The sequence below is a fragment of the Salvelinus alpinus genome, chromosome 9, assembly GCF_045679555.1.
Source record: "Salvelinus alpinus chromosome 9, SLU_Salpinus.1, whole genome shotgun sequence".
Classification (NCBI taxonomy): domain Eukaryota; kingdom Metazoa; phylum Chordata; class Actinopteri; order Salmoniformes; family Salmonidae; genus Salvelinus; species Salvelinus alpinus.
The window spans coordinates 13,869,572-13,895,126 of record NC_092094.1 but is presented as its reverse complement, the minus strand read 5'-3'; the positions used below and the strand labels follow the sequence as shown (position 1 = coordinate 13,895,126).

The 25,555-nt window shown below is 42.5% G+C and overlaps 1 protein-coding gene across 1 annotated transcript in view; it reads right to left on the bottom strand.

Moving 5' to 3' along the window:
• Window positions 1–25,555, bottom strand: part of tmtc3 (transmembrane O-mannosyltransferase targeting cadherins 3) — a 136,974-nt gene that overhangs the window by 94,281 nt on the left and 17,138 nt on the right. Inside the window, exons 4-6 of the mRNA XM_071416073.1 lie at window positions 9,772–9,871; window positions 3,353–3,468; window positions 2,292–2,464 (exon numbers count right to left, since the gene is read on the bottom strand). Of these exons, the coding sequence (XP_071272174.1) occupies window positions 2,292–2,464; window positions 3,353–3,468; window positions 9,772–9,871 (389 nt within the window). The remainder of the gene's footprint in view (window positions 1–2,291; window positions 2,465–3,352; window positions 3,469–9,771; window positions 9,872–25,555) is intronic.

Here is a 25,555-nt window from a genome sequence, read left to right as displayed (position 1 = left end):
TCCATCAGCAAGGGCATTGAAGATGAAACGTGGCTGGGTCTTTCAGCATGACAATGATCCCAAACACACCGCCCGGGCAACGAAGGAGTGGCTTCGTAAGAATCATTTCAAGGTCCTGGAGTGGCCTAGCATGTCTCCAGATCTCAACCCCATAGAAAATCTTTGGAGGGAGTTGAAAGTCCGTGTTGCCCAGCAACAGCCCCAAAACATCACTGCTCTAGAGGAGATCTGCATGGAGGAATGGGCCAAAATACCAGCAACAGTGTGTGAAAACCTTGTGAAGACTTACAGAAAACGTTTGACCTCTGTCATTGCCAACAAAGGGTATATAACAAAGTATTGAGATAAACTTTTGTTATTGACCAAATACTTATTTTCCACCATAATTTGCAAATAAATTCATAAAAAATCCTACAATGTGATTTTCTGGATTTGTTTTCTCATTTTGTCTGTCATAGTTGAAGTGTACCTATGATGAAAATTACAGGCCTCTCTCATCTTTTTAAGTGGGAGAACTTGCACAATTGGTGGCTGACTAAATACTTTTTTGCCCCACTGTATATGTGTTTTGAATTACTCATCACCTTAGAAAGTGCTGGTCCATTACGTTGTGTTAGGCTTTGAAACATCCACAACGACCGTGTTTTACACTCAGTTTCAACCTGCTGAACCTCTTTCTTCAAATTGATCATCACAGGAAACGATACTGTTGATATGCGTTTGATGTGATTTTTGATTTAATTTGCATTGATGTCAGTGGTTAGAGGGACAATAGAGCCCTGCGTACCAGGCCATTAGGACCTGCTGGTCGTTAGAAAGTTGGGTACTACCAAAGCATGTCCAGAGTGCATAAGAGGAGATTACCATGACTCAACAGTCACATGGAATTTTACTGCGGTCATGACTCATGACTGCCGGTGTGGCGGCAATACGTTCAACGCAACTGCCCTAGTCAGTTCCAGTGGGCCACTGTGCCCTTGTTAGCAAAAATGTAAAAGTAAAATAATAATTATACACTAGCTGGCTAGTTGGCAGAAAACATTGTTGCCTCAGCATTGAAAGTTAGTTAGGTATCTAACATAGCTATACTGGCCATCATTATAAGCTGCTAACTGGGATATACAGTGGGGAGAACAAGTATTTGATACACTGCCAATTTTGCAGGTTTTCCTACTTACAAAGCATGTAGAGGTCTGTAATTTTTATCATAGGTACACTTCAACTGTGAGAGACGGAATCCAGAAAATCACATTGTATGATTTTTAAGCAATTAATTTGCATTTTATTGCATGACATAAGTATTTGATACATCAGAAAAGCAGAACTTAATATTTGGTACAGAAACCTTTGTTTGCTATTACAGAGATCATACGTTTCCTGTAGTTCTTGACCAGGTTTGCACACACTGCAGCAGGGATTTTGGCCCACTCCATACAGACCTTCTCCAGATACAAAGCATGTAGAGGTCTGTAATTTTTAAGTAGGAAAACCTGCAAAATCGTCAGTGTATCAAATACTTGTTCTCCCCACTGTATAATTAGGATGAAGCGTCATTCCAAATTCGGTTGACCAATAGAATCATCATTACACCCTCCCTCTAAACCTCACCTAAACGGAATGAACGTGCTAAAACTTTGCAGCAAAAAAAAGGCAGTGAAAGCAAAGGGCAGGGTAACATAACCCAAAAATGTTTTGCATTAATTTACAATTCATTTGTACTTGCCTTTAAAAACAAATAATCCTTGCAATATTTATTTAGCAAGCAACTGTTTGGGGAAGAAACAAGACATTTTCTCTGTAGTAATGGTACAACCATAACACTAACGAATCTGCACTCTCTAGGGCCTCGGAAACTACGCTACAGTGAAGCCTAATCATTACAACAATTATCTGGGATATTTCTTTTTACAGGCACAGTGCTCCCAAATTAAAATTTCAGGTTGCACAGCAAAATATTTAGGAGCATATGTGACCAAAGTTGTCACCTTAGAGCCCTGTCGATCCTATCTGGGGAACTGCAACAGTCCTTTAAACCACAAAACAAACATTTCAACACCTTGAAAATGCAGGTTCGACATTTATTTTCTCAATCGATCTTGTAAACGCAATGTGTTTCTCACTATATCTAGGCCTACACTTTTAAAGGTCGAACAGCGGTCACTGATTAGGTAATAGACTATGTACTGTTCCAAATGGTGGGGCTACCATGAGCAAAAACATGGATTCTAACAGAAACAAAAATATGCACACCATCTTTGCCGCCATGGAAACACATCAACAGCTCCACCCACCTGGTAAACACAGGGAGCTGTGATTGGATGACCTGGACCCTGATGATGACCAGCAGCAAGGTGCTGATGATGAGGACGATGAGCTTGAGGAGCGTCTGCAGGACAGCATAGGGGAAACCATCTTTACCCCTCAGCACCTGGAGGAGAGTATCCAACAGCATGGGCAGTGTGAACTGAGAGGTGGGGGGGGGGGGAGAACGAGGGACAGGGGGATTGAGAGATAGACAGTGAGAGAAACAATTAAATGACTTATCTGTACACGGGATTCACAATGGGGTGAGAGAGGTCAGTTGTGTTGATTTGTCATTCTAGTCAACCTCCAGTTGAGAAACACTGATCAGTTAACAATGTTTTCTTGATACAAGGCCTAGACTTGTCTGAATACTAAGCTTGAAGGCAAATCAACAGAGTGAAATCAAGCATTTAAACCAAACAGTGGCTGTTCTATGAAGTGCAAACAAATCCTCAACTAATATAACCAGATGGATCAAGATTCTTTAATATTTGGAGGCAAAAATAGACTAACGAGTTACATGATACAAACGCATCAGGGAGCCAAAGCCAAGACTCCTCTTCATCTGCAAGCAGAGGCCTTAGCATTGATAAAGTGTCCAAGACGAGGGAGAGACGCCAAAACAGCTGCTCACCATCATTCCTTTTAAAGTAACCCTTTTGTAGTAAAAATGGGAGCTAGCCAGTATCATTAAAAAAGAGAATCGTCCCATAACTCATTTTATTACTGGGGTTTTGTAAGCGAGGGCGTGACCGTGCAGTGTGAGTAATTGTTGAAGCGATGGCGAGTGTTGCACTGTGGAGCGAGGTTACGGGCATGGCCTGCCTTACCCCTTGTGCAATTTTGTTCATTCCCATTTTGTTGTCATTCTGATAAGGGCCATTGACGGTGTAAACATCCTGTTTTTGACCTAAATTACACTACGTTAATAAAGTACTTTGTTTTTAATTGTGAGCGTTAAGCCGTTTCTTTTCAAAAGTTTGTATCTTGTTATGATTGCACCTCGTTTCACATTGGTTGAGCGCCTACTTCTCCTCTCAAAACGTACCCCTTGTGCAACAAACACCTCGTGGACACAGCAGATGGCGATGACTGTGATGCCTTGCTCCTTGCATAAAGTGGCTGCAGCCACCAGAACCACAGTCACAGCAATGGGAGTCCACACTAGAGAGAGAAAGAAAGGTTGAAAAAAATAAGGAAAATAGAGAATAGGATGTTGCCAGAGGTCATATTCATACACACAATCATATTTTCCAAAAATGAATGCATTTCCACACAACTTGCTATATGCCCTATTCTACCTCATTGTTGACTACACCAAATTCAGCCAGAATGATGCAAAACATCAGCTTGCTTGTTATTAGAGTTGCAAAGCTACCAGTAATTTACCAAAGTTAACGGAATCTTCAGTCATTTTGGTAATTAACAGAAGATATATGGCAATCTATCATATCTTTGGTAATATATACTTGAAAAGCCTTTATATATATGTATTTAAATAAACTCAGTAAAAAGAAATGTCCCTTTTTCAGGACCCTGTCTTTCAAAGATAATTCGTAAAAATCCAAATAACTTCACAGATCTTAATTGAAAAGTTTCCCATGCTTGTTCAATGAACCATAAACAATTAATGAACATGCACCTGTGGAACGGTCGCTAAGACACTAACAGCTTACAGACGGTGGGCAATTAAGGTCACAATTATGAAAACGTAGGACACTAAAGAGGCCTTTCTACTGACTCTGAAAAACACCAAAAGAAAGATGCCCAGGGTCCCTGCTCATCTGTGTGAACGTGCCTTAGGTATGCTGCATAGAGGCATGAGGACTGCAGATGTGGCCAGGGCAATAAATTGCAATGTCCGTACTGTGAGACGGCTAAGACAGCGCTACAGAGAGACAGGACGGACTGGTGATCGTCCTCACAGTGGCAGACCACGTGTAACACCAGCACAGAATCGGTACATTCGAACATCACACCTGCGGGACAGGTACAGGATGGCAACAACAACTGCCCGAGTTACACCAGGAACGCACAATCCCTCCATCAGTTCTCAGACTGTCTGCAATAGGCTGAGAGAGGCTGGACTGAGGGCTTGAAGGCCTGTTGTAAGGAAGGTCCTCACCGAATATCACCGGCAACAACATCACCCATGAGCACAAACCCACCGTCGCTGGACCAGACAGAACTGGCAAAAAGTGCTCTTCACTGACAAGTCGTGGTTTTGTACCAGAGGTGATGGTCGGATTCGCGTTTATTGTCGAAGGAATGAGCGTTACACCGAGGCCTGTACTGTGGAGCAGGATCGATTTGGAGGTGGAGAGGGTCCATCATGGTCTGGGGCGGTGTGTCACAGCATCATTGGCCTGAGCTTGTTGTCATTGCAGGCAATCTTAACGCTGTGCATTACAGGGAAGACATCCTCCTCCCTCATGTGGTACCCTGCTGGAGGCTCATCCTGACATGACCCTACAGGATGACAATGTCACCAGCCATACTGCTCGCTCCGTGCGTGATTTCCTGCAAGACAGAATGTCAGTGTTCTGCCATGGCCAGCGAAGAGCCCGGATCTCAATCCCATTGAGCACGTCCGGGACCTGTTGGATCAGAGGGTGAAGGTTAGGGCCATTCCCCCCAGAAATGTCCGGGAACTTGCAGGTGCCTTGGTGGAAGAGTGGGGTAACATCTCACAGCAAGAACTGGCAAATCTGGTGCAGTCCATGAGGAGATGCACTGCAGTACTTCATGCAGCTGGTGGCCACACCAGATACTGACTGTTGCTTTTGACCCCCCTTTGTTCAGGGAAACATTATTCAATTTCTGTCAGTCACATGTCTGTGGTACCTGTTCAGTTTATGTCTCAGTTGCTGAATCTTGTGTAAATATTTGTATGGACATGTTAAGTTTGCTGAAAAAAAACGCAGTTGACAGTGAGAGGATGTTCTTTTTCTGCTGAGTTTATATATATTTATATGTGTGTATATATATATATGTATATATTTATATGTGTGTATATACACTGCTCAAAAAAATAAAGGGAACACTTAAACAACACAATGTAACTCCAAGTCAATCACACTTCTATGAAATCAAACTGTCCACTTAGGAAGCAACACTGATTGACAATAAATTTCACATGCTGTTGTGCAAATGGAATAGACAAAAGGTGGAAATTATAGGCAATTAGCAAGACACCCCCAAAAAAGGAGTGATTCTGCAGGTGGTGACCACAGACCACTTCTCAGTTCCTATGCTTCCTGGCTGATGTTTTGGTCACTTTTGAATGCTGGCGGTGCTCTCACTCTAGTGGTAGCATGAGACGGAGTCTACAACCCACACAAGTGGCTCAGGTAGTGCAGTTCATTCAGGATGGCACATCAATGCGAGCTGTGGCAAAAAGGTTTGCTGTGTCTGTCAGCGTAGTGTCCAGAGCATGGAGGCGCTACCAGGAGACAGGCCAGTACATCAGGAGACGTGGAGGAGGCCGTAGGAGGGCAACAACCCAGCAGCAGGACCGCTACCTCCGCCTTTGTGCAAGGAGGTGCACTGCCAGAGCCCTGCAAAATGACCTCCAGCAGGCCACAAATGTGCATGTGTCTGCTCAAACGGTCAGAAACAGACTCCATGAGGGTGGTATGAGGGCCCGACGTCCACAGGTGGGGGTTGTGCTTACAGCCCAGCACCGTGCAGGACGTTTGGCATTTGCCAGAGAACACCAAGATTGGCAAATTCGCCACTGGCGCCCTGTGCTCTTCACAGATGAAAGCAGGTTCACACTGAGCACATGAGCACATGTGACAGACGTGACAGAGTCTGGAGACGCCGTGGAGAACGTTCTGCTGCCTGCAACATCCTCCAGCATGACCGGTTTGGCGGTGGGTCAGTCATGGTGTGGGGTGGCATTTCTTTGTGGGGCCGCACAGCCCTCCATGTGCTCGCCAGAGGTAGCCTGACTGCCATTAGGTACCGAGATGAGATCCTCAGACCCCTTGTGAGACCATATGCTGACACATGCACATTTGTGGCCTGCTGGAGGTCATTTTGCAGGGCTCTGGCAGTGCACCTCCTTGCACAAAGGCGGAGGTAGCGGTCCTGCTGCTGGGTTGTTGCCCTCCTACGGCCTCCTCCACGTCTCCTGATGTACTGGCCTGTCTCCTGGTAGCGCCTCCATGCTCTGGACACTACGCTGACAGACACAGCAAACCTTTTTGCCACAGCTCGCATTGATGTGCCATCCTGGATGAACTGCACTACCTGAGCCACTTGTGTGGGTTGTAGACTCCGTCTCATGCTACCACTAGAGTGAGAGCACCGCCAGCATTCAAAAGTGACCAAAACATCAGCCAGGAAGCATAGGAACTGAGAAGTGGTCTGTGGTCACCACCTGCAGAATCACTCCTTTTTTGGGGGTGTCTTACTAATTGCCTATAATTTCCACCTTTTGTCTATTCCATTTGCACAACAGCATGTGAAATTTATTGTCAATCAGTGTTGCTTCCTAAGTGGACAGTTTGATTTCATAGAAGTGTGATTGACTTGGAGTTACATTGTGTTGTTTAAGTGTTCCCTTTATTTTTTTGAGCAGTGTATATATATATATGTCCAGACAAAGTCTAAAAAGTTATATTACAGTTCGTAGAAACATGTCAAACAATGTATATAATCAATCTTTAGGATGTTTTTAATCATAAATCTTCAAAAATGTTTCAACCGGAGAATTCCTTTGTCTTTAGAAATGTGATGGAACGCAGCTAACTCTCACGGACGTGCGTCTGACTGCGCACATGGCCTTCTGGCAGACCCCTTACTCAATCAGCTCTAATTCTCTCCCCCTTCACAGTAGAAGCCTCAAACAAGGTTATAAAGTCTGTTGACATTTAGTGGAAGCCTTAGGAAGTGCAATCGAACCAAATTTCCACTGTATCTTGGATAGGCAAAGAGTTGAAAAACTACAAACCTCAGATTTCTCACTTCCTGGTTGTATTTTTTCTCAGGTTTTTGCCTGCCATATGAGTTATGTTATGTTATACTCACAGACATCTTTCAAACTGTTTTAGAAACTTCAGAGTGTTTTCTATCCAAATCGACTAATAATATGCATATCCTAGCATCTGGGCCTGAGTAGCAGGCAGTTTACTCTGGGCACACTTTTACATTTACATTTAAGTCATTTAGCAGACGCTCTTATCCAGAGCGACTTACAAAACGTGAAAATACTGCCCCTTACCCCAAAGAAGTTAAAGAAATAAAAGCTGAAATAAATCACTACTATTATTCTGACATTTCACATTCTTAAAATAAAGTGGTGATCCTAACTGACCTAACACAGGGAATGTTTACTAGGATTAAAGGTCAGGAATTGTGAAAAACTGAGTTTAAATGTATTTGGCTGGTGTATGTAAACTTCTGACATATATATAAAATATTTTTTAACTGCATCTGTGTCCATATTATCCATGAGTTTCTAGTAGACCATATGGTTCAAGAGAAAATAGCCGAATGAAAAAAGCATCTAACCAACAATGCCATCATTTTCTATGAACTCTGCAACTCTTTTCCCTTCACCTCCTGGAGGAGAGTACCCATTGACTTTTCATAACTGCCACCAGTTTCACGCCAAAACATGAACAAATATATATTTTACTATGTCAATATGTAAGTGTGTACAACAAAAAAGTATTAATATTCCATGCTGAAACTCATTAAACACCAAACGGTATTCAGTAAGTTGGTTTATATTTAGGATTATGTTTTACAGCTTTTATAATTATTTCATATATTTTTCATGTCCACACAGAGGGCCAGAGATGATTACAGATACCTGTAATAATCTGATGTGCCCAAAAGGGCCACTAGATGTCTTGTGAGACTACATAAAATGCTTGAAAGATACCACAAATCTGGTAGTTTATTGGTCAACTTCGAAAGTTTCCAATAATATACTCTCACTTGGCAACCGTACTTGTTAAACAGTGTAAAACACACCTGGCTGTTTGAATGAGGCTTTGTAAATTGTTTGTGGAGGAAAATGTGTATCTACTGTATCTGCGTGTTATGAACATGGACTATAGGCCACCGGAATATACATTGATGTGGTGTGATGAGTGGAAAATGTGTATTACATAAATGGCCAATTCTTTCAGTTTCTCATTCACGTATGTGGAGTGTACATGTTTTGTTTTGACATTTGAGGCCTGTTGAAATGGGAGTTAATTCCTCAAGTTTTCGTTCCTTGCACGCAAATTCACTTGACAGATTTAACTGTTTAACACTAGAAATGCAGATAATTTACCATTTTCTAAGCTCCGCCTCATCACCAACTTCTAAGTTGCTCATCACCAACTTCATCCTGCAGCCATCGTCTGCATTGTGGAAGTCTCTATTGTCAACCAATCATTAGGGTGTTTTTGTTTGACTCGTGAACGTGACGAAAGACAAATGACACAGGAACCAATTTGACGCGATTTGTGTGTACAGTGGATATATGCTGTTGGAAAACCAGTGGCTGACTTTCAGCTGTTGCATCTCCCCTGACTTCACTCCTAGACTTTCGTCTACAGTTTGTTGCTTTAGCCTTATCCTTCAAAATGTGCCCAATATCTCCGTTGCTGCTTGTGGCAATGTCGTCTAGCTGAGTCTACCTATAAATTATGAAGTCAATCTCAATGTGACTGGCCAGATTCAGAAGCTTGAAAACCCCATTAGATTTTTACCCCCATAAAAAAACTAAAACTGAACATAATTCTGGATTGTTTACATTTTAGTTTTGGAGTCAAAGAATAGTTTCACTACATTTTTTGTTTTTATAACAGGTTTGTTTATTATTTTATTTCAGTTTACTAAATTGTTTTTATGATTCGCTTAAGTTTTAGTTCATTAAAATAACCTTGGTGCCCTCAAATCATTCCTTGAGTTGACATCTACCTTATTTTCCTTAAACCAATTGACACATTCTTTCAGACACTTAACTTCCCCATTCTGACAGTTGTCCTGTAATCTTTCAGAAATCAAACCCTATCATGATTCAATGGAAATGTATTGCATCTTCAAATGTAATCTTTCACATCATTAAGCCTTTATCTATCAACACGGCCGCCTACACAAAGCCTGTAATAAGTTCCTCTATCCATTTGAAACGGTTCATCTGACATTCCGAATAGTTCCTGCGGTCTAAGGCGTGCGGTGCAAAGCGAGACTTGACGATGAATACTACCCCAACCGCCTATGATGAGGGTGCCATAACGAGTCAGGGCATGGGTCTTGTTGTCTTGTTGTTCTCTGAAGGCTTGCAACCAACAGGGGGAGGGGTACAGTAGACTCACTGAATAACAGACTAGCAAGTAGGAGCATGCATCTCCTTGTCCTGTTTCCCTCTGAAACCTGTGTGTGCATGTGTGTGTGTGTGTGTGTGTGTGAGACAAACAGGGGGACAGTATTGGTGGAGGTCTACAGTAAAAGTAGTTTCACCGATGGATTGGTCGGCTCCATTAGATTTGGTGTAGGCCAGGAACGCAGCCAGGAGGAAGATGGAGGACAGGAGCTCCGCTCTTCCTACGACACCCGTCACCTGTAAGAGGGACCAAAAGTAAAAAAGTTAAAAGTCAACATTTCTGGCACAAATGTTATTCTCTCACCAATCAATGACACCCATCACCTGTCGGTCCATGGTATCAGGGACCCTTTGGACGTCCCTACCCCAACAAAATGTAAAACGGTTAGGGTAGGTTAAGGTTGTCCCAAGGATCTCGGAGAGCACAAAATGTACAGTCAGAGGTACAAAGTTAAGAAAACATTCAATGTCAACATTTCCAGGAAAAAGATAGTTTCTCATGAATCATTCTAATCAATCAAGAACCTTTAAAAACACTTCCTCCTCGGTCTCTATGGAAGTTCACACCTCTCAACATGTCTCCCAGGTATGCCTGGAATCTTCTGCAACCTGATTCTCTGTCCACCTAACTGTGAAAACCACAAGCTGTGTGAATGAGATCGCAGCAGATTCCAGGCTGTGAAAACAATCAAAAAGATGTCCGGCACCTAGCCTAGGCACCAGAGCCTAAAATCAACACCCGCCAAATGCAGGTAGATTTTGGCATTTGTATTTATTAGGGATCCCCATTAGCAGCAGCTACTCTTCCTGGGGTCCAAACACATTAAAGCACTTACATATAAAACAGTACACCATAACATTATTACACCACTACATATCTACAATACAAAATGTATAATACCAACACACAACAATATTACAATGTATGCGTGTGTCTGTACCTTTGTGTGTGTCTCTTCACAGTCCCTGCTGTTCCATAAGGTGTATTTTTATGATCACATTTACAGTGCATTCGGAAAGTATTCAGCCCCATTTACATTTTGTTACGTTACATCCTTATTCTAAAATGTATTAAAATCGTTCCCCCCCTCATAAATCTACACTCAATACCCCATTATGACAAAGCAAAAACAAGTTTAGAATTGTGCAAATTTATTATAAATACAAAAATGGAAATATGACATCTACATAAGCATTCAGACCCTTTACTCAGTACTTTGTTGAAGCACCTTTGGCAGTGATTACAGCCTCGAGTCTTCTTGGGTATGACGCTACAAGCTTGGCACACCTGTATTTGGGGAGTTTCTCCCATTCTTCTCTACAGATCCTGTCAAGCTCTGTCAGGTTGGATAGGGAGCATTGCTGCACAGCTAATTTCAGGTCTCTACAGAGATGTTCGATCGGGTTCAAGTCCGGGGTATGGCTGGGCCACTCAAGGACATTCAGAGACTTGTCCCGAAGCCACTCCTGCGTTGTCATGGCTGTGTGCTTAAGATTGTTGTCCTGTTGGAAAGTGAACCTTCACCACAGTCTGAGGTCCTGAGTGCTGCCAGCACCACGCTTCACCATAGGGATGGTGTCAGGTTTCCTCCAGACGTGACACTTGGCATTCAGAGTTCCATCTTGGTTTCATTAGATTCCTTTAGGTGCCTATTGGCAAACAAAGCGGGCTGTCATGTGCCTCTTACTGAGGAGTGGCTTTCGTCTGGCCACTACCATAAAGGCCTGATTGGTGGAGTGCTGCAGAGATGGTTGTCCTTCTGGAAGGTTCTCACATCTCCACAGAGGAACTCTGTAAGAGTGACCATCGGATTCTTGGTCACCTCCCTGACTAAGGCCCTTCTCTCCCGATTGCGCAGTTTCCCCGGGTAGCCAGCACTAGGAAGAGTCTTGGTGGTTCCAAACGTACTCCATTTAAGAATGATGGAGGCCACTGTGTTCTTGGGAACCTTCTAGAGGTCGACTGATTATGATTTTTCAACCCCAATACCGATACCGATTATTGGAGGACCAAAAAAGCCGATACCGATTAATCGGACGATACTGAATGAACACTTATTTTAACTTAAAATAATATATCAATAAAATCAATTTAGCCTCAAATAAATAATGAAACCTGTTCAATTTGGTTTAAATAAGGCAAAAACAAAGTGTTGGAGAAGAAAGTAAAAGTGCAATATGTGCCATGTAAGAAAGCTAACGTTTAAGTTCCTTGCTCAGAACATATGAAAGCTGGTGGTTCCTTTTAACATGAGTCTTCAATATTCCCAGGTAAGAAGTTTTAGGTTGTAGTTATTACAGGAATTATAGGACTATCTCTCTATATACGATGTGTATTTCATATACCTTTGACTATTGGATGTTCTTATAGGCACTTTAGTATTGCCAATGTAACAGTATAGCTTCCATCCCTCTACTCGCTCCTACCTGGGCTCGAAACAGGAACACATCGACAACAGCCACCCTCGAAGCAGCGTTACCCATCCAGAGCAAGGGGAACAAATACTCCAAGTCTCAGAGCGAGTGACGTTTGAAGCGCTATTAGCGCGCACCCCGCTAACTAGCTAGCCATTTCACATCGGTTACACCAGCCTGATCTCCCTAATCTCAGGAGTTGATAGGCTTGAAGTCATAAACAGCGAAGAGCTGCTGGCAAAACGCACGAAAGTGGTGTTTGAATGAATGCTTACGAGCCTGCTGGTGCCTACCATCACTCAGTCAGACTGCTCTATCAAATCATAGACTTAATTACAACATAATAACACACAGAAATACGAGCCTTAGGTCATTAATATGGTCGAATCCGGAAACTATCATCTCGAGAAAAAAATAAGTGTTTATTCTTTCAGTGAAATACGGAACCGTTACGTATTTTATCTAACGGGTAGCATCCATACGTCTAAATATTCCTGTTACATTGCACAACCTTCAATGTTATGTCATAATTACGTAAAATTCTGGCAAATTAGTTCGCAAAGAGCCAGGCGGCCCAAACTGTTGCATATACCCTGACTCTACGTGCAATGAAGGCAAGAGAAGTGATACAATTTCACCTAGTTAATATTGCCTGCTAACCTGGATTTCTTTTTGCTAAATATGCACGTTTAAAAATATATACTTCTGTGTACTGCAGCCACTACGATTAATCGGTCGACCTCTAGAACCTTCCATGCTGCAGAAATGTTTTGGTACCCTTCCCCAGATCTGTGCCTCAACACAATCCTGTCTCGGAGCTCTACGGACAATTCCTTCGACCTGATGGCTTGGTTTTTGCTCTGACATGCACTGTCAACTGTGGGACCTTATATAGACAGGTGTGTGCCTTTCCAAATCATGTCCAATCAATTGGATTTACCACAGGTGGACTCCAATGTTGTACAAACATCTCAAAGATGATCAACGGAAACAGGATGGACCGGAGATCAATTTCGAGTCTCTTAGCAAAGGGTCTGAATAGTTATGTACTTTTTAATTTTTATACATTTGCAAAAATGTCAAAAAAACTCTTTCGGCTTTGTCATTATGGGGTATTGTGTGTAGACGGATGAGGGAAAATGTTCATTTAATCTATTTGAGAATAAGGCTACGTAACAAAATGTGGAAAAAGTCAAGCTGTCTGAATAAATGCTGCAGTAGCTGTTTTCAAAGTATTTCTGCCATTTTGTTTCATAGTTAATAAATTACATAGCACAAAATCAATGAACAAATCCTATATAGCCAACCCCACCTCACGCTGCAACACTCCCTGGGTGAGGGCTGTGTGCTCTTGAAGAACTAAGTGAAAGATAGATTTTTAGAAGCGCTGCGGACAGGCATAAAAGTTGGTCTAATTTACTTGAAACTAAAGTCTACTGAAGTGAGAACTTGTGGTTCTTAGCTATTTATACTGAAGCAAAATATAAAAACACAACATGCAATAATTTCTAAGATTTTACTGAGTTACACTTCATATGAGGAAATCCGTTCATTAGGCCCTAATCTATGGATTTCACATGACTGGGAAATCAGATACACAGATACAGTACATAAAAAGAAAATGGGCCTCAGGATCTCGTAACGATATTTCTGTGCATTCAAATTGCCATAGATAAAATGCAATTGTGTCCGTTGTCTGTAGTTTATGCCTGCCCATACTGTAACCCCACCGCCACCATGGGGCCCTCTGTTCACAACAGCAAAGCGCTTGCCCACACGACACCAAACACGTGGTCTGCAGTTGTGAGGTCAGTTGAACGTACTGACAAATTCTCAAAAACGTCGGAGGCGGCTTATGGTAGAGAAAATTTTGATCTCTGGCAACATCTCTGGTGGACATTGCTGCAGTCAGCATGCCAACTGCACACTCCCTAAAAACTTGACACAGTGTGTCGTGACAAAATTGCACATTTTAGAGTGGCCTTCAATTGTCCAAAAGGCTCCTTAACAGCTTCTACCCCCAAGCCATTAGACTGCGGAACAATTAATCAAATGATCATCGGACAATTTACATTGACCCCGCCCCCCTCCATTTGTTTTTTACACTGCTGCTACTCGCTGTTTATTATCTATGCATAGTCACTTCACCCCTACCTACATGTACAAATTACCTAGACTAACCTGTACCCCCGCACACTGACTCGGTACCCCCTGTATATAGGCTCGTTATTGTTATTTTATTGTGTTACTTTTTATTATTTGGTTATATTTTAGTTCAGTATAGTAAAACATTTATTGTTTTAGAAACTTTACAAAGCATGCTTCGGTTTCTTTGTGTTTTATTGGTGTAATTTTAGCAATATTGGTGTAATTGGTGTAATTTTAGCAATATTTTTTTTGTTGCTGGCACAATTTTCTTCTTTCCATCTACCTGCTACAGTGGCTGGTGGACCAAAACGTTCATTTTATGCCCTGCTAGGCATAAATCATGGAGGGAAACCACAGAGGTGGCTTGCAGTGGCTCTTGCAGTACAGGGGCCTCTAGCAGAAATATGTGAATGCTGACTGCCACCTTATGCGAGCACATGGAACTGCACATTTTCTTTGCACAGGAGCGGCTGGGCTAGGAGATCCTCCACCATGAAGAGAGCATGTTGAGAAAACATTTGTCAACGCCTTGAGGTACTACCTGGACTTGTCCAATAAGAAACAGATGTATGTTGCAAAATATGTTTGCTTTGCTGAAAGTGGTCCGGCTGAGGTTGACTCAGTTCCATATTTAGGATGTCATACAAATGCAGTTCTATCTAAACATGTCCACTATGTTGAGATACCAGACACAGATTCAGCACAAATACACTGAACTACACATTCAGAAAGACAGACACTGAGAGGCTCACAACGGTCTCTTTGTCAGTGTTGATCATGAAGGGGACCTTCAGTACATCAAATGAAAAACAAATGGTCCGTTGAGAGAGATTCCAGATCAAGATAATGTGATTGCATTGGTCGGCCAGGGGCTTCTTTTTACCTATGAGTGAAATGGGCCCTTTCAAAGGATTGTCAGGCTGCACTCAGCTGAAGGAGAGAACACCATGAGGAAGATGAGAAGCAGTTTGAGGGAGCACTGAGCTGTGTAACATTACCACTCCCTTTACCAGAGCAGCAGAATGTTGTCTTTGTTACTTTTCTATCCTGTTTTTCTGTTCTATTCTATTTTTCTAAGGCCTGTCTGGTCACCGGTGCAACTCAATTGAATGGGACAAAATGGTTGGGTAAGGGGGTTAAGTAAATAGGCGAGAGGTTGTTGAGGTAGACAGTAATGACAGTGATGGGTTAAATTCGAGTTCATTCCCAATTCATGTATTGAAAAGCACATAACAAATGACCAATTCAGTAAAACAAATATTGTGAAGGAACTGACGTCAACTTTTGAATTCCATTATTTTCATGTCACTAACTGCATGCAGGTCTGTACAACTCATAAACAACGCCTACTACATAAAGTTGAGCAACTCTTGCTCGCCCTCTGTGCCATTGATCTTGGTGGGAAGGACAAACTTTGGCATGGGAGCTATCGGCCATGAACTTCTATGCTTCTGTTTAAATCTGTGCAACCCTTTCCTTTAGTTATTACAAGGCACACCCCACCTAATAGTTGGGGTAAGGATTTGGGGAGAGTAAAGACCTTCCCACACTGTACATTAGATTCAGTCTTTTACGATTACTACATGTGACAATGCGCGATGTGACCATTTACAAAAATCGTAGTGCATTTATCGGAGTTGCCATATTGAGAAAATATACTGATTAATAAAAAATAAAATAAAACGTTTTAATTATAGTTATTAACGGGATCGGCTCATAACACCAGCCACACTACATGATTAAGGATAAACAGTTGTGACACTGACAGAACTGTTGGAGCCTACAAGCACACAACTTGATATACATGCGCTTCGCTTTTAAACTAGCTCCTCATGTCCACCAGATGCAAACACTTTGCGTTCTGGCGGAAGTCATTCATTGTCAGTTGAGCATAGTTAATTTCTCTACCATAAGCTTCTTCCAATGTTAATTTTGGCAGTTTGTCCAACCTCCTCACAACCGCAGACCACATCTAAACCACGCCATCACAGGACATCCACATCCAGCTTCTTCACCTGCGGGATCGTCTGACACAGCTGATGACACCCGGACAGCTGATGAAACTGGGCTTGCACAACCAAAGAATTACTGCAGAAATTGTCAGAAAAAGTCTCAGGGAAGCTCATCTGCGTGTTCGTCGCTCTCACCAGAGTCTTGACCTGATTTCAGTTTGACATCGTAAACCAACTTCAGTGGGCCAATTGCTCACCTTCGATGGTCACTGGCATGCTGGATTAGTGTGCTCTTCACAGATGAAACCCGGTTTCAACTGGACTGGGCAGATTGTTGACAGCGTGTATGGTGTCATGTGGGCGAGCGGTTTGCTGATGTCAAAGTTGTGAAGAGAGTGCCCCATGGTGGCGGTGGGGTTATGGTATGGACAGGCATAAGCTATGGACAACGAAAACCATTGCATTTTTTCGATGGCAATTTGAATGCACAGAGATACCATGACGAGATCCTGAGGCCCATTGTCGTGCCATTCATCCGCCACCATCACCTCATGTTTCAGCATGATAATGCACGGCCCCATGTCACAAGGATCTTTACAAAATTCCTGGAAGCTGAAAGTGGCACATTTCTTCCATGGCCTGCATACTCACATCACCCATTGAGCATGTTTTGGATCGACGTGTACGACAGTGTGTTCCAGTTCCCACCAATGTCACACTGCATGAGGCAAATGGTGGTCACACCAGATAGGAGCGCATCGCTGGCACCGGTGTACAAAGCAAATTAACTACGGAGATCTGGAGAAGCTAGCACAGGTACAGAGACCAAAAGGGTCCCAGCATTTCGTAACCTGAACGGGAGACGAAGGTAGAAAAACAAACAATCAGGAGTGACAAAAGCAGACAGCTCATTGGCACACTCAGCTAGAGGGACCCACCAATAGTTAAATAAATATCTCCTCAGATCGAACTTTGTAACGCACTTAGCAGCGCCAACATGGTCCACACCTGAGTCTGACTTAGTAACGGCATTGTTTTTCTGAAAATCAGAACGAAACCACAGATAACCATCCTTACTATGTACTAATATACAGGGTACTAAACTCACCAAAAAAAGAAACATCTTCTCACTGTCAACTGCGTTTATTTTCAGCAAACTTAACATGTGTAAATATTTGTATGAACATAACAAGATTCAACAACTGAGACAAAACCTGAACAAGTTCGACACACGTGGCTAACAGAAATGGAAGAATATGTCCCTGAACAAAGGGGGGGATCAAAATCAAAAGCAACAGTCAGTATCTGGTGTGGCCACCAGCTGCATGAAGTACTGCAGTGCATCTCCTCCTCATGGACTGCACCAGATGTTCCAGTTCTTGCTGTGAGATGTTACCCCACTCTTCCACCAAGGCACCTGCAAGTTCCCAGACATTTCTGGGGGGAATGGCCCTAGCCCTCACCCTCCGATCCAACAGGTCCCAGACGTGCTCAATGGAATTGAGATCCGGGCACTTCGCTGGCCATAGCAGAACACGGACATCCCTGTCTTGCAGAAAATCACACAGAGAGCAGGATGGCTGGTGGCATTGCTGGAGGGTCATGTCAGGATGAGCCTGAAGAAAGGGTACCACATGAGGGAGGATGTCTTCCCTGAAACGCACAGCGTTGACATTGCTTGCAATGACAAGCTCAGTCCGATGATGCTGTGACACACCGCCGCAGACCATGACGGACCCTCCACATCGATCCCGCTCCAGAGTACAGGCCTCGGTGTAACGCTCATTCCTTCGACAATAAACACGAATCCGACCATTACCCCATGCGAGGAAAAACCGCGACTCGTCAGTGAGGAGCACTTTTTGCCAGTCCTGTCTGGTCCAGTGACGGTGGGTTTGTGCCCATAGGCGACATTGTTGGCGGTGATGTCTGGTGAGGACCTGCCTTACAATAGACCTATAAGCCCTCAGTCCAGCCTCTCTCAGCCTATTGCGGACAGTCTGAGCACTGATGGAGGGATTGTGCGTTGCTGGTGTAACTCGGGCAGTTGTTGTTGCCACCCTGTACCTGTCCCGCAGGTGTGATGTTCAGATGTTCCGATCCTGTGCAGGTGTTGTTACACATGGTCTGCCACTGCGAGGACGATCAGCTGTCCGTCCTGTCTCCCTGTAGAGCCGTCTTAGAAGTCTCACAGTACGGACATTGCAATTTATTGCCCTGGCCACATCAGCAGTCCTCTTGCCTTCTTGCAGCATGCCTAAGGCACGTTCACGCAGATGAACAAGGACCCTGGGCATTTTTCAGTAGAAAGGCTTCTAGTATCCTAAGTTTTCATAACTGACATTAATTGCCTACCGTCTGTAAGCTGTTAGTGTCTTAAAACCTCTTTGGGCTAGGGGGCAGTATTTTCACATACAGATGAAAAGCGTGCCCAAAGTAAACTGCCTGCTACTCAGGCCCAGAAGCTAGGATATGCATATTATTAGTAGATTTGGATAGAAAACCCTCTGAAGTTTCTGAAACTGTTTGAATAATGTCTGAGTATAACAGAACTGATTTGGCAGGCGAAACCCCGAGCATAATCCATCCAGAAAAAAAAAATTGCGCTCAATCTGTTTTCCATTAGTTTTCTATGGCAATCCCTTTTAATAGAAATATGCTTGCAGTTCCTATGGCTTCCACTAGATGTCAACAGTCATTAGAAATTGGTTGATGTTTTTCCTTTGAGATATGAAGATGTAGCTCTGTTATTTTCATGTGTCACTCCAGCTGCCCTCTGTTTTGGTGCGCGCGATTTGGAATGTGATTCACTTTGTTTTCGTCTGGTATTGAGCACAGTATTTCCCGTCTTAAATTTGATCGATTATTTACATTTAGGATACATAATTTTGGATTAGGAACGTTGTTTGAAATGGTTGGACCAAGTTTACAGGTAACTTATTAGATACTTTGTAGGCATGTTGGGCGAGTTGGAACCGGTGTTTTTCTGAATCAAACGCGCCAAATAAATGGACATGTTGGGGATATAAAGAAGCAATTTATTGAACAGAAAGGACAATTTGTGATGTTTATGGGACATTATGGAGTGCCAACAGAAGAAGATCTTCAAAGGTAAGGCATGAATTATATCGTTATTTCTGACTTTTGTGTAGCACCTGCCTGGTTGAAATATGATTTTCAGTTGTTGGTATGCTGGGCGCTGTCCTCAGATAATCGCATGGTCTGCTTTCGCCGTTAACGCTGCAATCTCACTGGGTGTTGTCAAATCGATCACGTTAAAGCAGTCCTTCTCAAATAGTGGGGCGCGCCCCCCTGGGGGGCTCGGAGCGATGCCAGGGCTCGGAGCGATGCCAGGGCATCCCCGCGTGACCCCGGGGAACATGCTTTTTTTTGCCGCAGGGAGTAGTTTTTTTTTGCACCGAACAAGAGCACACAGCACAGAGCAGGAGATATGAAGAGCAGATAACAAACCCTTAAGAGACACCATGGAAAAATATTTAACAGGGATGAAAAGAAAGGCGGAGAGAGACGGAGATAATGAGACAAACGTAAGTCTCCCGAAAGCTAAGACGAGGAAATATGTAGCGCTTGGCTTCACAGTGACTACGGTGGGAGACGAGGAAAGACCGGTATGTTTACTGTGTCTAAAAATTTTGGTAGCGGACAGCATGAAGCCAAATAAATTAAGGGGTCACTTAAAGACATTACACCCCAATCACGCTGATAAGCCACTTGAGTTTTTTCAGCAAAAACGTGCCGAATATTGCCAACAATCGTCCCGCTTTGTGAATGCTACTTCAGTAAACCAGCGAGCACTGTTAGCATCATATAAGGTGGCGTACCAAATTGCTCAGTGCAAAAAAAAACACTCCATAGCAGAGGAGGTCTCTGTCATGCTGGATGACACAAGTGCTGCAAAAATAAAAACTATCCCTCTGTCCAATGACACTGTCGCCAGACGTATAAATGACATCGCTAACGATCTTAAACAGCTGGTAGATAGACTCAAAGACAAACGTTTTGCCTTACAGTTTGATGAAGCAACTGACAGCAACAAAGACTGTTTGTTTATCACATATGTACGTTTTGACATGACAAACTCCCTGTGTGAGGATCTACTTTTTTGTAAATATGTCAGAAACAGAGCCACAGCTGAAGAGTTATTCAAAATGCTGGACTGCTTCCTGACTGAGAATAGGCTAAAGTGGGAGAACTGCATTGGTGTTTGCAGTGATGGTGCACAGACCATGGTAGGGATGAGAAAAGGACTTCGGGCACTCATCAAGAAGGCCTCACCTAATGCTGAGTGGACACACTGTGTTATACACAGAGAAGCACTGGCATCAAGGCACCTTTCCTCTGAATTAAGTGAGGTTATGACTGACATTGTAGGTGTAGTCAATTTTATAAAGACCAGACGACTAAAAACAAGAGTCTTCTCTGCTATCTGTGAGGAGATGGGAGCTGAACATCAAGATGTGCTGTTTCACAGTGAAGCAAGGTGGCTGTCACGAGGAAAAGTCTTGTCCAGAGTTTTTGAGCTCAGAGAGCAGATAATGTTTTCGGAGCAGGAGCACAAGTATGACCTCGCAGAAAGATTTAGTGATGAGAACTTCCTGGCAAAACTGGCCTACCTGAGTGACATATTTGGAAAGCTAAATGAACTAAATCTACAGCTTCAAGGGAAAGATAAACACCTCCCTCAGGTCACAGACAAGATCAGCTCTTTCACTCGAAAGCTTGCAATGTGGGGCAGGCGACTTGATGAAGGAAATACTGATTCATTCGAGAACCTGCATGAATTTGTTGACACTACTGACTATGATGCCACCTCAGTGATTCCATATATTAAGGAGCATATTTCATCACTGATGGGATTCTTTAAAAAGTACTTCCCTGAAAACAGTTCCCAATATGACTGGGTGAGAGATCCTTTCAATGCACCAGCTCCAACTGGTTTCAGCTCTGCAGAGGAGGACCAGTTCATTGATATGACGTCTGACTCCACATTGAGACTGAGGTTCACATCACAGACACTGAGTGAATTCTGGCTGAGTGTAGAGAGGCAGTATCCACTCTTAGGGCAGAGGGCCATGGGCATTCTTCTTCCTTTTGCATTCTTCTTCCTTTTGCAACATCTTATCTTTGTGAGACTGGCTTCTCTGCTGTTGCTGCACTGAAGACCAAGTACAGGTCCCAGCTAAACATTGCGCAGGAGCTGAGACTTGCAGTATGATGCTTCAAACCCCGCTTCGAAAAGTTGTGCTCTGCAAAACGTGCTCATTGTTGCCATTAATCCTGACTTCCTCTTTTTTTTTTTTTATCAGCACAAGTTTTATTCATTTTTGTTTTATAGGTCAAAGTGTTTCATATATTGTGCTCCTGAGTTAATGTTGCTGATCAATTTGAATTATATATTATTTATTGATTGTATTTCATTTTATTTTTCAGTATCAAATGGTGCAATTTTTTTTTGTTTAAATAAGGGTTGAATTTTTTTAAACATTTCAGGCAAATTGATGCACTTTAAGTCTTTTCTGTTACAGACTAAAAACCAATGTTAATAAAGTTATTCTTTGTTGTAAGTTGATCTATATTTTTCTTTTTTCTTTAATGTTAATAAGGATACAATGTTATGCAGAGGTGAACTTCTAACAATTTTATAGACAAATTATACTATTTACAGTCGCGGCGGAGAGTTGGGGGGCACGAAATGTTTACTTCTTCCTAGGGGGGACGTAACAGAAAATAATTGAGAAGCACTGCGCTAAAGGGATTGGCGCGCGAAGGGATCCATAAGAAGTTAACGACCGTTCCACAGGTGCATGTTCATTAATTGTTGTTGGTGCATTGAAAAAGCATGGGAAACAGTGTATAAACCATTTACAATGAAGATCTGTGAAATTATTTTTATGAATTATCTTTGAAAGACAGGGTCCTGAAAAAGGGCCGTTTCTTTTTTTTTTGCTGAGTTTATATGTTGTGCAATGCCGTGCTCAAGCATGAACTCAACCTCACTTCGGGGTAACTAACTGTTCAAGATTCAGTCGATGGGCATGTTTTATTTGGACAGAGTCCCCAAAGTCAATGTCATGCAGTAGTTCATTTGTCTGAGTTGGCACATTTGATAAAATATACTAATAAAAAAAACATTCTTTATGGAAACCTTTAAAAAAATGTTATATTTAATGTTATTATGAATAGAAACGGTGGAGTTGTCACATATGCAGCTAACGAAAATATATGGTAATGTCTGCTCTAACTTATAACCAACTGATTGCAGCATTACCACAAAAAATGGAGGCAGCAAGTGGAAGAGGGTAGGGAACTTGTTTGTCTGCCATATATTAAAGACACAAATTGGCTGAAAAGAATTGGCATAAATAAAATAAAAAGTACCAGTATCCTTTGAGGACAAAAATGTTGACAGCTACGCCATACAGTTTGTAAAATAAATGGGAAGAGATTTTAGATGTAATGATTCCATAGCACATGGTTTATGAACTGATACAAAAAACAATTCAACGCTTTTGAGTTTATCAATTTAAATTATTATACAAAATTCTTGCCACCAACAGAATGCTATATACAGTGGGGAGAACAAGTATTTGATACACTGCCGATTTTGCAGGTTTTCCTACTTACAAAGCATGTAGAGGTCTGTAATTTGTATCATAGGTACAGTTCAACTGTGAGAGACGGAATCTAAAACAAAAATCCAGAAAATCACATTGTATGATTTTTAAGTAATTAATTTGCATTTTATTGCATGACATAAGTATTTGATCACCTACCAACCAGTAAGAATTCCGGCTCTCACAGACCTGTTAGTTTTTCTTTAAGAAGCCCTCCTGTTCTCCACTCATTACCTGTATTAACTGCACCTGTTTGAACTTGTTACCTGTATAAAAGACACCTGTACACACACTCAATCAAACAGACTCCAATCTCTCCACAATGGCCAAGACCAGAGAGCTGTGTAAGGACATCAGGGTTAAATTGTAGACTGCAGGTATTGCAGAGAAGTTAACAATACTAGGAGCTGTGATTTTCCTTAGTTGAATGGCCTCAGGGAAACAAGTGGCAGCGCACATGATGGTCAAGAGAAACTGATTGCCACTCTTTGCTTTGGGCAAATGACCAACACATTCCACCAGGACTACGAAACATTTGTCAAAAGCAGGAATAAGCTGCAGAGCTGCAACCGGTACAGCTTGATTTGGTTTACCTGTCTTATGTCAAACAGTAAGCCACAACATCCTGTTTCAGACCAAGCCAGAAGAAGTTATGCAAGATACAGTCATACGTCGTTTTGACACCAAGATGGCCCGCCATACTACCATAGTGAGCCAACCTCAGTATTTCTTGTCGAAGTGTAACTGGAACAACAATTTGAGATACACTGGGCCAATCGTCTTGCCCAGAAGTGGCACGAGAAAGCCATTTCCTCACGAGAAAACAATCTGGCAAAGTAACCCACAAACTTCAAACCCCTCTGGATGAATCTCAGCAAAAAGATGGGAGACTGTTCAGCAATCAGCTGCTTCCTAGACATCAAACTGTTAACTTTAGGGACCCTCCTTTCTCTGGTCCTACAAACTCACTCACCTTTGGGGTATTCAAATGAGAGTTTAAATCAGGTTTATCGAAATCTGGATCACAAAGACGTCTCAGACAGATCGATCATGGTGTGATCGCTGACATCCTCAACACTAGACTTGCTCCCGGCGTCTTTCTTAGACAAAGCACATGTAACGGCACACGGTGGGAACACTAGGGTAATTTTCTGATAATCCATCAGGTTCATCTACTCTGGGTTCCTTAAAAACGACAGGATTTGGAACAACCTTCCCTCTATCCAAAATGTTTCTGAAATTGAATGAGACACCCTTCACCGGTAGACTAGGCCTCACTCCAACGACAACGGAACAAGAAACAAGATCAGACAAGTTCCACCTTATGCAAAAGGAACTTCATGCAACCCATTCCCACACCTTGTACTAACAAACTGTAACCAGTTGCTGAAGCGTCAGACAAAGGCAAAACACCCCCTGGGCTGCCCCAGTGTTTTGCAGTATCTTCACCGGCTGCATAACAGAATTGCCACTTGTTTTCTGAAAATCCGTATCTTTGGGCATTGTAGAAATCAACTGAAACAAATACCTGAGTCCAGCTGTGTATTGACAGGTACATATATTTATATTGAAAATCTGTGTGTGTGTGGGGGGGGTCCAAGAGTGATCAGGGGCATGCAACTATAGTTTTCCTTCAAAGAAAATACACTGAACAAAAATATAAAACGCAACATGTAAAGTGTTCGTCCCATGTTTCATGCGCTGAAATAAAAGATCCCAGAAATAGTTCATACTCACATAAATGATTTATTTAAAACTTTGGGCACAACTTTGTTTACATCCCCATTACTAAGCATTTATTTCTCCGTTGCCAAGATAATCCATCCACCTGACAGGTGTAGTAAATATCAAAAAGCATGATCATTGCACAGGTGCACCATGTGCTGGAGACAATAAAAGGGCACTCTAAAATGTGCAGTTTGGTCAAACACCACAATGCCACAGTTGAGGGGGAGAGCAATTGGCATGCTGACTGCAGGAAAGTCCATCAGAACTGTTGCCAGAGAATTGACAGTTAATCTCCTCCATAAACTGCCTCAGACGTCGTTTTAGAGATTTCGGCCGTACATCCAACCGGCCTCACAAACGCAGACCACGTGTATGAAGTTGTGAGAACAGAGTGCCCCATGGTGGCGGTGGGGTTGTGGTATGGGAAGGCATATTGTTGTGCCTAGAAGGCCAGCATCCCGGAGTCGCTTCTTCACTGTTGAGGTTGAGACTGGTGTTTTGCGGGTACTGTTTAATGAAGATGCCAGTTGAGGACATGTGAGGCATCTGTTTCTCAAACTAGAAACTAATGTACTTGTCCTTTTGCTCAGTTGTGCACCGGGGCCTCCCACTCTTTCTATTCTGGCTAGAGCCAGTTGGAGCTGTTCTGTGAAGGGAGTAGTACACAGCGTTGTACGAGAACTTCAGTTTCTTGCATGGAATTGCCTTCATTTCTAAGAACAACAATAGACTGACGAGTTTCAGAAGAAAGTTTTGTTTCTGGCCATTTTGAGCCTGTCATCGAACCCACAAATGCTGATGCTCCAGATACTCAACTAGTCTAAAGGCCAGTTGTATTACTTCTTTAAAATCAGGACAACAGTTTTTAGCTGTGCTAACATAATTGCAAAAGGGTTTTCTAATGATCAATTAGCCTTTTAAAATTATAAACTTGGATTAGCTAACACAACGTACCATTGGAACACAGGAGTGATGGTTGCTGATAAATGGGCCTCTGTACGCCCATGTAGATATTCCATAAGAAAATCAGCCGTTTCCAGCTA